This window comes from Mus musculus, chromosome 18 (genome assembly GCF_000001635.26).
Source record: "Mus musculus strain C57BL/6J chromosome 18, GRCm38.p6 C57BL/6J".
NCBI lineage: Eukaryota > Metazoa > Chordata > Mammalia > Rodentia > Muridae > Mus > Mus musculus.
Window position 1 is genome coordinate 65,466,587 of NC_000084.6, and position 12,789 is coordinate 65,479,375.

The 12,789-nt window shown below is 39.3% G+C and overlaps 1 protein-coding gene across 5 annotated transcripts in view; it reads left to right on the plus strand.

Moving 5' to 3' along the window:
- Malt1 (MALT1 paracaspase) overlaps positions 1 to 12,302 on the plus strand; it is a 47,950-nt gene extending 35,648 nt beyond the window's left edge. For 2 of the 5 annotated variants that reach the window (NM_001365019.1, NM_172833.3), the window contains 4 exons: positions 3,803 to 3,952; positions 6,414 to 6,571; positions 8,547 to 8,672; positions 9,402 to 12,239. In NM_001365019.1, coding sequence (NP_001351948.1) covers positions 3,803 to 3,952; positions 6,414 to 6,571; positions 8,547 to 8,672; positions 9,402 to 9,839 — 872 coding nt within the window. In that variant the 3' untranslated portion in view covers positions 9,840 to 12,239. Of the gene's footprint in view, positions 1 to 3,802; positions 3,953 to 6,413; positions 6,572 to 8,546; positions 8,673 to 9,401 lie in introns of all 5 variants that reach the window. The other 3 variants (XM_006525941.4, XM_006525940.4, XR_001782363.2) reach the window with 2 other exon arrangements.
- The last annotated feature ends 487 nt before the right edge of the window (positions 12,303 to 12,789 follow it).

A 12,789-nucleotide genomic window follows, 5' to 3' on the forward strand; every position in this document is an offset into this window, starting at 1 on the left:
TAGACCAGGTTGGCCTCAAACTCTTGAGATCTGCCTGCCTCTGCTTCCCAAGTGCTGGGATTAAAGGTGTGCACCAGTACACGTGGCTATTGTACTGATTTTATTTATCATTTCCTCCATTTTCTTCTTATATAGTTCATAGAATTTTTATATATTCTCCAAAATTATGTCTGCTTATATTTAGGTTGTTTTTAGCTTAAAAAAAAAAAGAAGAAAAGAAAAGAAAGGAAGATACATAGATAGGTAGGTAGGTAGGTAGGTAGGTAGGTAGGTAGGTAGATAGATAGGTAGATAGATAGATAGATAGATAGATAATTGTGCTCTGTATAATCCTCTAAGACTTGAACTTCTTCAATTCTAATATTAATCCAACTGTTGAATGACTGTAGCTCATTCATTGTGAATTCTATATAAAATTCCATCATGAGAATGTGCTATAGTTAGTTTTTTTTAACTACTGTCACATTCTCATACATGTACCCTGAAGTGTTCACAGAGTCTCTTAGAGTTATAAACCTATAATTTGGAGTTGCTGGGTCATAGTGCATATCAGTTTCCAGTTATAAGAGATGATAACAAAATGTTTTATAAAAGATATATCTATACCCACTACCTACCCAGCGGCACTTTCTCTATCACTTGATAGACTTGTTTGGCTTTGCCTATCAAGTGACGTTATAAATAATATTTCAAATGATCTGGGTTTTTTTTCCCTGCTTCTTAGTAAAGTGGAATATCTGTCCATATTTTAATTACCATATAAATCCACTTAAGTGAAAATATATTCATGTGTTTTCCCCATAGTTTTTTTTAACTTATTGTATATAAATGACCATTTTGCTCACATGTATGTCTGTGCACCACATGTGTGTCTGATGCACATGGACGTAGGGTTACCAAGTTGTAAGCTGCCATGTAGGTGTCGGGAATTGAACCTGGATCCAAGAACAAGCGCTCTGACAGCAAGTGTTCGTTTCTCCGACCCTCTGTCATGCTTTGATTGGGTTGCTTTTGCTTTGCTCATTGATTGAAAAGAAAACTGTGTGATTCTGTAGTACTAAGTTGCACCTCTGAGACATCACTGAATGTAAATAGGACTTTTTGAAGGTACCATTGTCTTGTTTCTGATTTAAAGAGAGTGCGTATGTAGGATAATACAAGTTTTTAATATTCTTTGTCAGGTTAAGAAAGTTCTTTGCTGATATGTTTTTGGAGAATTAATGTTGAATATATTCAAGCTTTTTCTTCATCTATGAAGAAGATAATGTGATGCTTTAAAATTCTTCTAATCTAGTATGATTCATTATATTCAACTTAGATGAATAAATTTTATTGGCACATTTTTAATGCAACCTATTTACTATGCCAACATTTTACATAGAAATTCCACATCTCATTGCAAATGTTAAATATGTTTTAAGTGTTCAGTAAAAATGTTCAGTAGAAAACATTTCATGTCTATATTCGCATCTGAGATGAGCCTGTATTTTTATTTTCTCATATTATTAGTTTTGATTTTTTGGTATCTATGTTCTCTTGGCTTTTTAAAATGGATTGGAGCTCGCAGTGTTTGATTTTATGTTACGTGACCAGACCTCAGTGCCAAGACAATGAATCCGACATTATTCAGGGTGTTTCTAGATGCTTGGCACATCATTGTAGGTAATGTTGAGACTGGTGGGCCTGTGTTAAAGCAAGTTAGACTGTAGTGTGAGTGGGCCTCCTCGTCCATTGGTTGAAGGCCTAATGGAATAAAGATGTCACCCAAATAAGGATTTCTTTCAGAAGAAATGAGACTGTAACTCTTTGCTGTTACTCTGGCCTGTCTGCTAATGCTGTGGGTTTTAAACATCCACCTTCACAATCCTCTAGGCCAGTTGCTACTTTAATTCCCCCTCCCCTCATTCTCTGTCTATCTACCTACGCACAGAGTGCATGCACATGATAGCATGTTGTACTGTTTCACTGAAGAACCCTAATTCAGAGCATTCCCCACTTATTGAGGAGTTTTGTATAATTCTTTGTTAGCTGGTGTGCCATTCATTTCTGCTTCTTTTATTGTGCTTTACCTTGCTTTGAATGTACTCTGCTCTTCTGTTTCTGACATCAGAAGATAAGCACACACTTGTTTCTTAAGCACACTGTCTACCTTTTTGTACCATATTAACAGGGCCACATCAGCTTCCTTTTGACTGACCATATGCTATTTCTTAAGCGTTTACTTCCAAACAGTTCATCTTATCCTGCTTTGGCTGTAACTTTTAGAGGAAAAAGTAACAAACTTTCAAATGCAAAGATGATGATCTTTTCTTGAAATTTACCTTTGTTAGTGGTGCTGATGCTGGTGGTGATGGTGGTGGTGGTGCTGATGGTGGTGGTGGTGATGGTGGCTAATTGGTTGGTTTTGTTTAGTTTTCAGGCCTTCTCCCCTGTGTAGTCCAGGCTGGCCTGGCACTCACAGGCCTCCTGTTTCTGCCTTCCCAGTGCTATGATTACAGGAATGTACCACCTTACCTAAATTTTTAACCATTTTAGCCATCCAATTTTTTTATTTGGTTGAGTCTTCCTGTTTCTTTTTCATCTTCTTTTTTTAAGTTCTTTGTGTATCTTTCCTTTTTAACCAATAAGAATCTTTGACATAGTCTTTGTACTCCCTTCTTAATCCCCAACATGCTGATTTGAGATTACAGGAGCACACCATCTCACCTGATTTTACTACTTATTAGCAATTTGTAGCATAATATACAAAAGTAGGCTGGAAAGTCATAGTGCACGCCTTTAATCCCAGCACTTGTGAGGCAGAGGAGGCGGCTCTCTTGAGTTTGAGACCAAACTTGTTTACATAGCAAGCTCCAGGACAGCCAAAGCTACGCAGAGAAACCCTGTCTCAAAAAAACAAAAAGAGCTCCCCGACCCCATACTATCCCCCAAAGTAAACAGAAGTCGAATCAGTAAATTACCATTCACTTATACCAAATGTATAATGAATCTTAAGTTTAAGTTGGTACATACAGGTATACAAGAGTCTTCCCAGGTTGAATGAAAAGAAAACTTACAAAAATCTCTTTATATCATCTTTGTTAAATTCAAAACTAAAATGTCCACACATTATTTACAAGTATTATGCATTGGGTGATGGTGACTTCAGTCTGGGGGCAGGGGAGCAGTGGCGCTTAAGCTAGGTAGGTGGTTTTAACATATCACTTCCTGTTTAAAAATAGAGATAGTTGGAGAAAATGTGATGTGCAATTTTAGTTGTTGTCATGTATGTGTTGTCATTTGACTTTCTACTGAGTGTGTTTCTCAGCAGAGTACAGACCTGAATTATCAATGGCATCTCCTTTAAAAAGGAAACCTGCCTAGCTGGTTATGGTTCATCCACACGTGGTTGTGTCTCAGCTACATAGTGAGTTTGAAGCTAGCACAGGCAACATGAGACCCTATCTCAAAAAAACTGGTAATAATTAATAATTAGGAAACATGCACTTGGTCAGTATTTTTATTTGAACTATGCTTGGTGCATAGTAAACACTGAGTAAGTATCTGTTGGTAGATGATACTGAGAAGATAACCTAAATTTTGTTTTGTTTTTGTTCTGTTTTGAGACATGGTTTCTGTATGTAATCTGGCTGTCCTGCCTGGAGTTTACCCTGTAGATCAGGCTGGCCTTGAACCACAGAGATCCTCCTGCCTCTCCTTCCTGGGTGCTGGGATTAAAAGTGTTCGCCATCCTGCCTGGCTTAAATATTTTAGACATAACAAAAGAATCAGTCTAAAAAATGTTCTCCTCCTTGTCTTTCAGATATGGGTAAATGTCACCTTACCAAAGGCAGACAAGCTCTAGAGATTCGCAGCAGCTTGTCTGAAAAGAGAGCACTTACTGATCCAGTCCAGGGAGCACCTTGCTCTGCAGAGGCTCTGGTGCGCAATCTACAGTGGGCCAAGGCTCATGGTAAGCCAAAGTCTGTTTCTTGTGAAAGAGTTCTTTTTACTTTGTTTCTTGTTTATTTTGCTTTGGTTTTTGAGGCAGCCTCTCTCTATGTAGCCCTGGCTGGCCTGAGCTATAGACCAGGCTGGCCCCAGTTCACATAGACCAGGCTGGCCCCAGTTCCCAGATACACTTAACCTCTGCTCCGGATGCTAAGATTGAAGGTGATTCCATGCTCAGCTAGCCGTAAGCTTCTTTTTATTCTAAGTACACAGTTTTCTCCTACATTTTACAGTGAGATTGAGATGGGGGGCGGGGGGCCAGGTATAGTGGTGTGCACCTGTAATCCCAGCAAGGCTGAGACAGGAAGATCATGAGTTCATGGCCGTCTGGACACATGACAAGATGCTACCTCAAAAGAACAAGTGTTCATCTAGGAGGCAGTTCCAAAGCTAATGTTTCAGCTGTACATATTACATTGACTTCTGCTAGAAAAACCAAGTTATTTCATTTATTAGTGAAACCTGATTTTTGTTTGTTTGTTTGTTTGTTTGTTTGTTTGTTTGTTTTTGTCTTTTGAAAAGGGTAGCCTAGGCTAGCCTAGCACTCCAAAACTTACCTATCATGTTTAATTCTTCTGTTCTGAAAGTGAGCTTAACTTTTCATTTTTGTGGAATGCAGACAAGCCTTTAACTTCGCCACACTGTGACTGTTGAAATATGCAGCTGTCAGGAGTCAACAGGCCTGGAGCCTACCGTGTGCTCAGCTTGACTAAGGTTAAGGAGCAGTCCCTGTCACATAGGGTTGTTAGGTGACTACAAGGTCACCTATGGAGCCAACACACTCATAACTATTATTCTCATGCTAGCTATGACACTTACTTGCTGGATGGAGTGGCAAAGACAAAAAGATGAAGAGAAAATCATACTTGTAGTTTAATGACCTTCTGGTAGTTTTTTTATAGTATAGAAAAAATAAGCTTGAATTACTGCCTGAAGGATGGACTTTGGATTTTCTGTAAAATTCTCCAATATCTACTCTGAATCTCTTGTGGAGAATGTTTGAGCACATTATAAGGTAAAATGCTGTAAATATATCACCATTGGATAACTGTACAATTAGTTAACATTGTCTTTTCCACAAATATATATATACATGTGTGTGTGTGTGTGTGTGTGTGTATGTGTACATATATTCATCTGAACAACACAAACAGAATTACAATGGTGAAGAGGAGCATTAAGGGATAGGGTATAGCTCAGGAGTTGAAGTTTACCTGACACAGATGCAGTCTGAAGTTGAGGTGTCAGCACCACACCACAGAAATAAAATTAAATAAACTTAACAATAAACAAAACCTTTCATAAAACAAAACCAAATGGGTATGATGGTACACACCTGCAGTCCTAGCCCTTGAGACTCTGAGGCAGGAGGATTGAAAGTTAAAAGCTGTCCTGGTCTTGTTAGGGAGTTCCAGGTTAGTCTGAGCCACACAGATCCTATCACCCTATCTCAAAATCCAGGGAGAGAGGTACTTAAATCATGTATATCATTTATTTCATATTTTAATCCCACACAGACTTTAAAAAATAATCCTGTTTTAGAAATATTTTAGTAAGTTGGGTGGGGTTGGCACACACCTTTAATCCCAGCACTCAGGAGGCGGAGGCAGAGGCAGGGGAGATATCTGTAAATTCAAAGCCAACCTGGTCGACAGAGCAAGTTCCAGGACAGCCAGCTCTACAAAGAGAAATCTTGTCTCAAGAAAAAGAGAAGGGGAGAGAGGATAGGGGATTTTCAGAGGGGAAACCAAGAAAGGGGATAACATTTGAAATATAAATAAAGAAATATATTAAAAAGAAAAAAAGAAAATGTTTTAGTGAAACTAGTATTGTTTATATTTTATGTCAATTAAAAACAGTATGGCATATGTAAGAACAATCAAATAGTGATCTCCAACAATTCCTAAGCATTAAATCGATGAAATATTGACTAATAGAAAAATATCAAAACTCCAAAATACTAAGGCTATTCAGGAGTAGCAGAGTGACTAGTTAACAAATTATTGTGGCCGCTGGTGACATTACAGTTTGTAAAAATTCTTGTTAGCATGTGAGGTTTTAGCTTAATCTTAGATTGCTTACCTAGAATGTTCAAGACCCTGGGCTTTATCCCCAACATCACACCCCAGACACACACATGCACACAAGTTCTTGTCATAAAGATCGAGTCATTAATAAAAGTCTCTATATATTTTATTACTACTAGAAAAACCATATATGCAGATGGCAAAGAGTTAGAGTAAATGAAAGTTTCGGCTTTTGGTCTGTTTGTGTGTATATGTTTCAGTAGTAACATTACATAATATTTTTAAGCAAAGAATCTAACCTGTTCTGCCCATGCAGATATTTATTATTCATCAGAAAATTTACCAACGACTCTTTACGTGATATTTTTATAAGTTGTTTCTCCCGTTCTTTTCCAGAACTTCCAGAAAGTATGTGCCTTAAATTTCAGTGTGGCGTTCACATTCAATTAGGATTTGCCGCAGAGTTCTCCAATGTCATGATAATCTACACAAGTATAGTCCACAAACCACCTGAGATAATAATGTGTGACGCCTATGTTACTGATTTCCCTCTTGTAAGTCTCTTGTTTCTTATGTCTAAAATACACTGATAACTTCTCACTTATTAAAGACTGAATTTTGAAATAAGGCTATAGCTTGGGGAGAGAGTGCTTGCCTAGCAGGCCTAAGGCCCTATGTTCTATCCCCAGTATCAGAAGAAAATAATAAATTTAAATAATAAACTTCTAAAAACATAAAAGTTCAGCTGAGCAGTGGTGGCGCACTCCTTTAATTCCAGCCCTCGGGAGGCAGAGGCATGTGTATTTCTGTGAGTTCGAGGCCAGCCTGGTCTACAAAGTGAATTCTAGGATAGCCAAGGCTACAAAGAGAAACTCTGTTCCAGAAAGCAAAACCAAAAGCCAAATGAACCAAAAAACAAAATCCGTAAAAGTCAGTGATAAGTCTGAAAGAAGCTTATGTGCTTCTATGCATGCTTACTTGTGTAACTCTGATCCTGGTGTCTAATAACTGCCATTAATACCTTAAGTTGGTCAAGTTCAGAAGTGTCTAAATTTAATTTCTAATTCACTCAGAAAGTATGTGTTTAGTATATTCTCTAAATAGAATTTCAAATGTGAGAAAAATATAATTTATATATTGAAGGGGTGTGTAGTGTGGATGTGTATAAACAAATGTCGTGGGTGACATTATTAGAACATACAACTTACTGCTAGAGCTGGAGAGATGTCTCAGAGGTTAAGGACACTTACTGCTCTTGCAGAGGACTGGAGTTCAGCACCCACATCAGCCAGGTCACGACCCATGGTAACTCCAGTTCCAGGACATCCAGCATCCTTTGGCCTCCAGAGGCACCCATATCCATGTGATAACATACACTCACCCAGGCACACACATACACATACATAAATTTTATACGTGTGTGTGTGTATAATATGTGTGTGTGTGTGTGTGTGTGTGTGTGTATATGAAAGACTTGTCAAGCATGGTAGCTGTAGGAAGAACATTTAGTTCTGATATCACTTTGGGCTAGTTTAAAGAAACCAATAAGTATTTTTCCCCTGTGTATGAGTGACAATTTAAGAAGTAAGGACTAGAGCTGGAGAGATGGCTCAGCGGATAAGAGCACTGACTGCTCTTCAGAAAGTCCTGAGTTCAATTCCCAGCAACCACATGGTGGCTCACAACCATCCATAACGAGATCTGGCACCCTCTTCTGGAGTGTCTAAAGACAGCTACAGTGTACTTATATTAAATAAATAAATAAATAAATAAATAAATAAATAAATAAATAAATCTTTAAAAAAAAAAAGAAGGACTAAGAGAAAAAGAAATCACAAATATCACTTATTACTTATAGAGGCTTCATGAAGGGCATAGTTTCATGTGAGTGCAAATTATGTAACATGGAACCCCCAAAGTAGAAAGGTCCACCCTGCCTGCTGTCATGGCTACAGTGTGTAAGGTAAACCTCCCTTGAGTGATAGTCCAGAAAGACCAATAGGCTTCCCTCTGTAGGAGCAGAACGCCCCTTGTTTTTCAATAGTGGGTTGGCAAGAAGAAGGAGGAGGGAGAGGAGGAAGAAGAAGAGAGGAGGAGGAAGAAGGAGAAGGAAAAAGAGCTAATTTTTATCTTGCTCATTTATTCTTTCTAAGTATTCTATGCATATGAATCTTCCTGCAACTTCCCCAAATGATAATAAAGACAGAGACTCCAAAACTGAAAACTGGAACAGGTTACAAGTGATTCAAAGAATAGCTGTAAAGGCAACTATCCTTTTAGAAATAACTTGAAGTGTTTTTAATGTCGCTACTTTAAAAATGTGTAGAATCTAGAATACCTATGGCAATTTATGGCCCTAGAAAATGATTTTCCTGTTTCTTTAGTCCTCTCTAAGGGATTACCTATTCAAGCCAGTACTCATGAGAGAACAGTATCTGTGAAGATATTTTATGTTATACACAATGATATAACTTCCATTGATTGCATCATAGACATTTACTGTCTTGGGTTTTGTTTTGTTTTTTATAGGACCTAGATATTGATCCAAAACATGCAAACAAGGGGACTCCTGAAGAAACTGGCAGCTACTTAGTATCAAAAGACCTTCCCAAGCACTGCCTCTACACTAGACTCAGCTCACTACAAAAATTAAAGGTCACTGCTTTTCCTGTTTCCAGCAGCTAACAAAAAAGCTGTGGGGCTAAGAAGGTTGATTGTGGCATCGTCCAGGGATGAGTTGCTTCTTTTGGGAACTAACCTGGAGCAGCAGTAACTACAGTGGTCTTTGACATTAAATTCTGCCTCTGTTACTGGCCTAGGGACGTCTGTCTGCTCTGCTGTTGAGAAGTTAGGCCCATGGTGGATAGTCCACTTTTGAATGAGATACATTTTTAAGTGATGTTTTCTTTGTTTTAACTTCAGCAAAACATAGCAAATTAAAATAGGAATTGCTCTTTATTCTAATTCTTGCCAGCTAACAAATGAGGCTCTGATTCTGTCTATTTCATCCCTTCTCCCATTATCTGACTGAGTTACTGTCTCGTAGCATTTTCAAGCAGCTCAGGCTTTAAGTGTGTGTGGGGGGAGGGGCATTTCATTTTAAGGGAGCCTGTTTCTAGTCACAGGGAAGGATGCTGGAAACTGCCTTTCACAGTCCAGCAGAGCTGGCAAGAAAGCTCTGGTTTCGCAACTTACTTTAGTCAGAACTAGAATTCTATTAACGGATAAGAGTGGAGTGATACGGCCTTTTGCTTGGGGAGTTGGAAAGGGGCCTTCAGGATTCGGAACCTCAGAGGGAGCTGAGTGGGGCTTTGGGGTAGGGCAGGGGTGCTACGTTACAGTTCCCACAGTTACTAAACCTGGTACACTTCTTCTCGTTTTTAGGAACATCTGATCTTCACAGTCTGTCTGTCCTATCAGTATTCAGGACTAGAAGACACTGTGGAGGAGAAGCAGGAGGTGAACGTGGGGAAGCCTCTTATTGCCAAGCTAGACATGCACCGAGGACTGGGCAGGAAGACTTGCTTCCAAGCTTGTCGTATGCCTGACGAGCCGTACCACAGCTCCACATCTACCTCAGCGGGAGCGGGGCATTTCCATTCCTCTCAGGACTCATTCCATGATGTGTACCATTCACATCTTGGCAATGCAGACAGTGGTATGCCACCAGACAGGTGTCATTGCAGCCGGACTCCACACACATTCATTTCAAATTATCCCCCCCACCACTACTGCCAGTTTGGTAGAAGTAATGTGCCCGTAGAGACAACTGATGAAATGCCATTCAGTTTTTCTGACAGGCTTATGATTTCTGAAAACTGACCTTCATGGTTTTGAAAATTAGAATAGTTACAGTAATCTCACATAAATTAACACATAAAGTGAGGTGTGGTGAAAAGGCAAACATGTATGTATGGAGAGAAAACTAGCAACAACTCTTTTTATAGGAATATGAGATGTTGGAATTACGTTATTTAAGCTGGGCAGTGATGACACACACTTTTAATCTCAGCACTCAGAAGGCAGAGGAAGGGGCAGATCTCTGAGTTTGAGACCAGCTTGGTGTACATAGTGAGTTCCAGGACAGCCAGAAATACAGAGAGAAATCCTGTCTAACAACAACAACAAAAATTACATTATTTATCTAAACTGTCTTTTGCTTTTGTCCTGTTGTAAGACTTTGTGAATTAATTTGTTCTGTAAGAATGATGTGTGGGGCCTGTAAATATTGCTCAGTGGTACAGTGCTCAGCTAATATGTGGAAGGTTCTGGACTTGCTCATCATTACTAGAGGGGAAAATGAGTTATTAGAGTAAATATGTATGTGTATCAGATATTTTCATTTTGACCACTCATAAGAGCAATGAAAATGGCATTATTATAGATTGAGTTATGTCATTAGCACGGAAAAAGAACCCTTTCTCTTTTTCAGAGTTATTTTATTTATGTGTATATGTGGAGACCTGAGTGTATATGTGTGCTAATGGAGACCAGAAGAGGGCATCAGATACTGGAACTGGAATTACAGGCAGGTGTGAGCACTCAGTGTGAATGCTAAAAGCTGAGCCCACTTCCTCTGCAAGTGTTCTTAACATCTCTCAACCCCGAAAGAACCTTTCAGTCATCGGGCTTAATAACTTCATTTTATCAATGGGAAAAACAGAGGCAATCTGTCTTACACTGGAGCACAGCTGAAGTCTCAGCTCTGGTCTCAAATTTCTCTTCCACTGCTTTCTACTCTTCAAGTGGTTTAGACATCTAAAAAAGTCTTAAGAGTGTGGTGGTGCATGCCTTTAATCCCAGCACTCGGGAGGCCGAGGCAAATAGGTCTCTGTGAGTTTAAGACCATCCTTGTCTACAAAGAAAGTTCAGAAGAGCCAGGGCTACACTGAGAAACCTGTCAAAAAAAATTCTTAGAGCTAAGGTAATGGCTCACTTAATAGATTGCCTGCTGCAAAGTGTGAAGACCAGAGATTGGATCCCAGAACTGACCTAAAGGATGGGGTCATAGACAGCCGAATCAATGACCTCTAGGGTCAGTGAAAGACTGTCTAATGTAGAAAGCAACTGAGGAAGACAGCCAGTGTCAACCTTCAGTGTCCTGTTGTGTGTGTGCACATGTACTCACATAAAAACATACATACAGAGAGAGGTCTTGGGGGAATGCTAACACAGAGAATAGGCATTTGGACTGGGGAGGAAGAAGCTGATGTCAGCTTACAGCTCAGGTCATACTCCATCACCAAGGGAAGTCACCAGCGCAGAGGCCATGGATGAGTGCTGCTTACTGGCTTGCTCTCCAGGGCTTGCTCAGTCTGCTTCCTTATAGCACTTAGGACCAGCATCCCACAGTGTGCTGGGTCCTCCCATATTACTCACCAATCAAGAAAATGCCCCACAGACCCTGCAGGCCAATCTGATGAAAGCATTTTCTCAGTTGAGGTTCCTCATCCAAAATGACTAGTTTGTGTCAAGCTAACAGAAAAACGGCCAGTGTATGGACGTTTCCCTTAACATCTTTAAAGTGTGTGACTTTTCAAGTCTCTGGCTTGAGCACAAAGGTAACCTTGTCAATACATCCCAAATTCTTGTCAAATCCCATAGCCGGAGCTTAGGTAACTGCTGTGCACATGGACACAAGTCTAACATGCCTATTTTACTTCTGTGGGCGTTCTTAACAAGCAGCCTAGTGTATTGTACATTGTTTCCTGTTGTTTAAAACATCTGTAGGGGGGGGAGCTAAATAAAATTAATTTTAAAAGATATGTTACAGGGGCTGGAAAGATGGCTCAGAGGTTAAGAGCACTGGCTGCTCTTCCAGAGGTCTTGAGTTCAATTCCCAGCAACCACATGGTGGCTCACAACCATCTGTAATGGGATCTGATGCCCTTTTCTGGCCTGCAGACATATATGCAGTCAGGACACTGTGTAAATAATAAATCTTATTTTAAAAAAGGTTTAAAAAAAACAGATAAGTTACAGTTGAATTGTATTCACTCCAGAATTACTTTGTAAAAACAAAAATGCATATTTAATATGACCAGTTGTTAATGTATAAAATATTCTGTGTAGCAACCCAGAGCAGCAGAACACTTTCTTTTCATTGGGATTATAGTTTTCTTTGCTTAGCTGTGTTTTCCTAATTGTATATACTGAACAACTGTTGTGTAACTTAAAATACAGATGAATACAATTATTATAAAGATGCCCAGTTTTTGATAACTTTCTCTTGAAGACGCATGTTTATCTTTCTATAAACACACTCAATATATGAGTACTAGCTGAGCATGCATAGTTTTATGTCATGAGTTCTAAAGGTGTTTGTTTCTAATTCATATTACAATGTGAGTAAACCTGAGCTGGGGATATAGCTCAGTCAGAGTGTGGGTGCTTGCTAGTACACCCAGAGTCTTGAGTTTGATCCACAACATCACCAAAACAAAATAAATCTGCTCTTGCCTACACACCTTTTTCATGAAGTTTGAACATGTTGGATCAACAGCATCGTAAGTAATAAAACTGATATGTAAATATTTCCATTAAGTGGCTAGCTAGGCTTGAGAGCAGTGGACAACGCTGCTTTCTGTTTGCGGAGATGAACATCTTCTATCCAGCCTCATTTAACCTTCAACAGGCTTGGAACTACAGACGAAGAAACTGGTTGTTGAACTAACTCGAAATGATGACTCAGATCTAGACCACAGTGCTGTTGCTGCTGTTACAAAATGATGGGAGAGGTATTGCAATGACTAAATCAGTGCCAGGGCTCAGT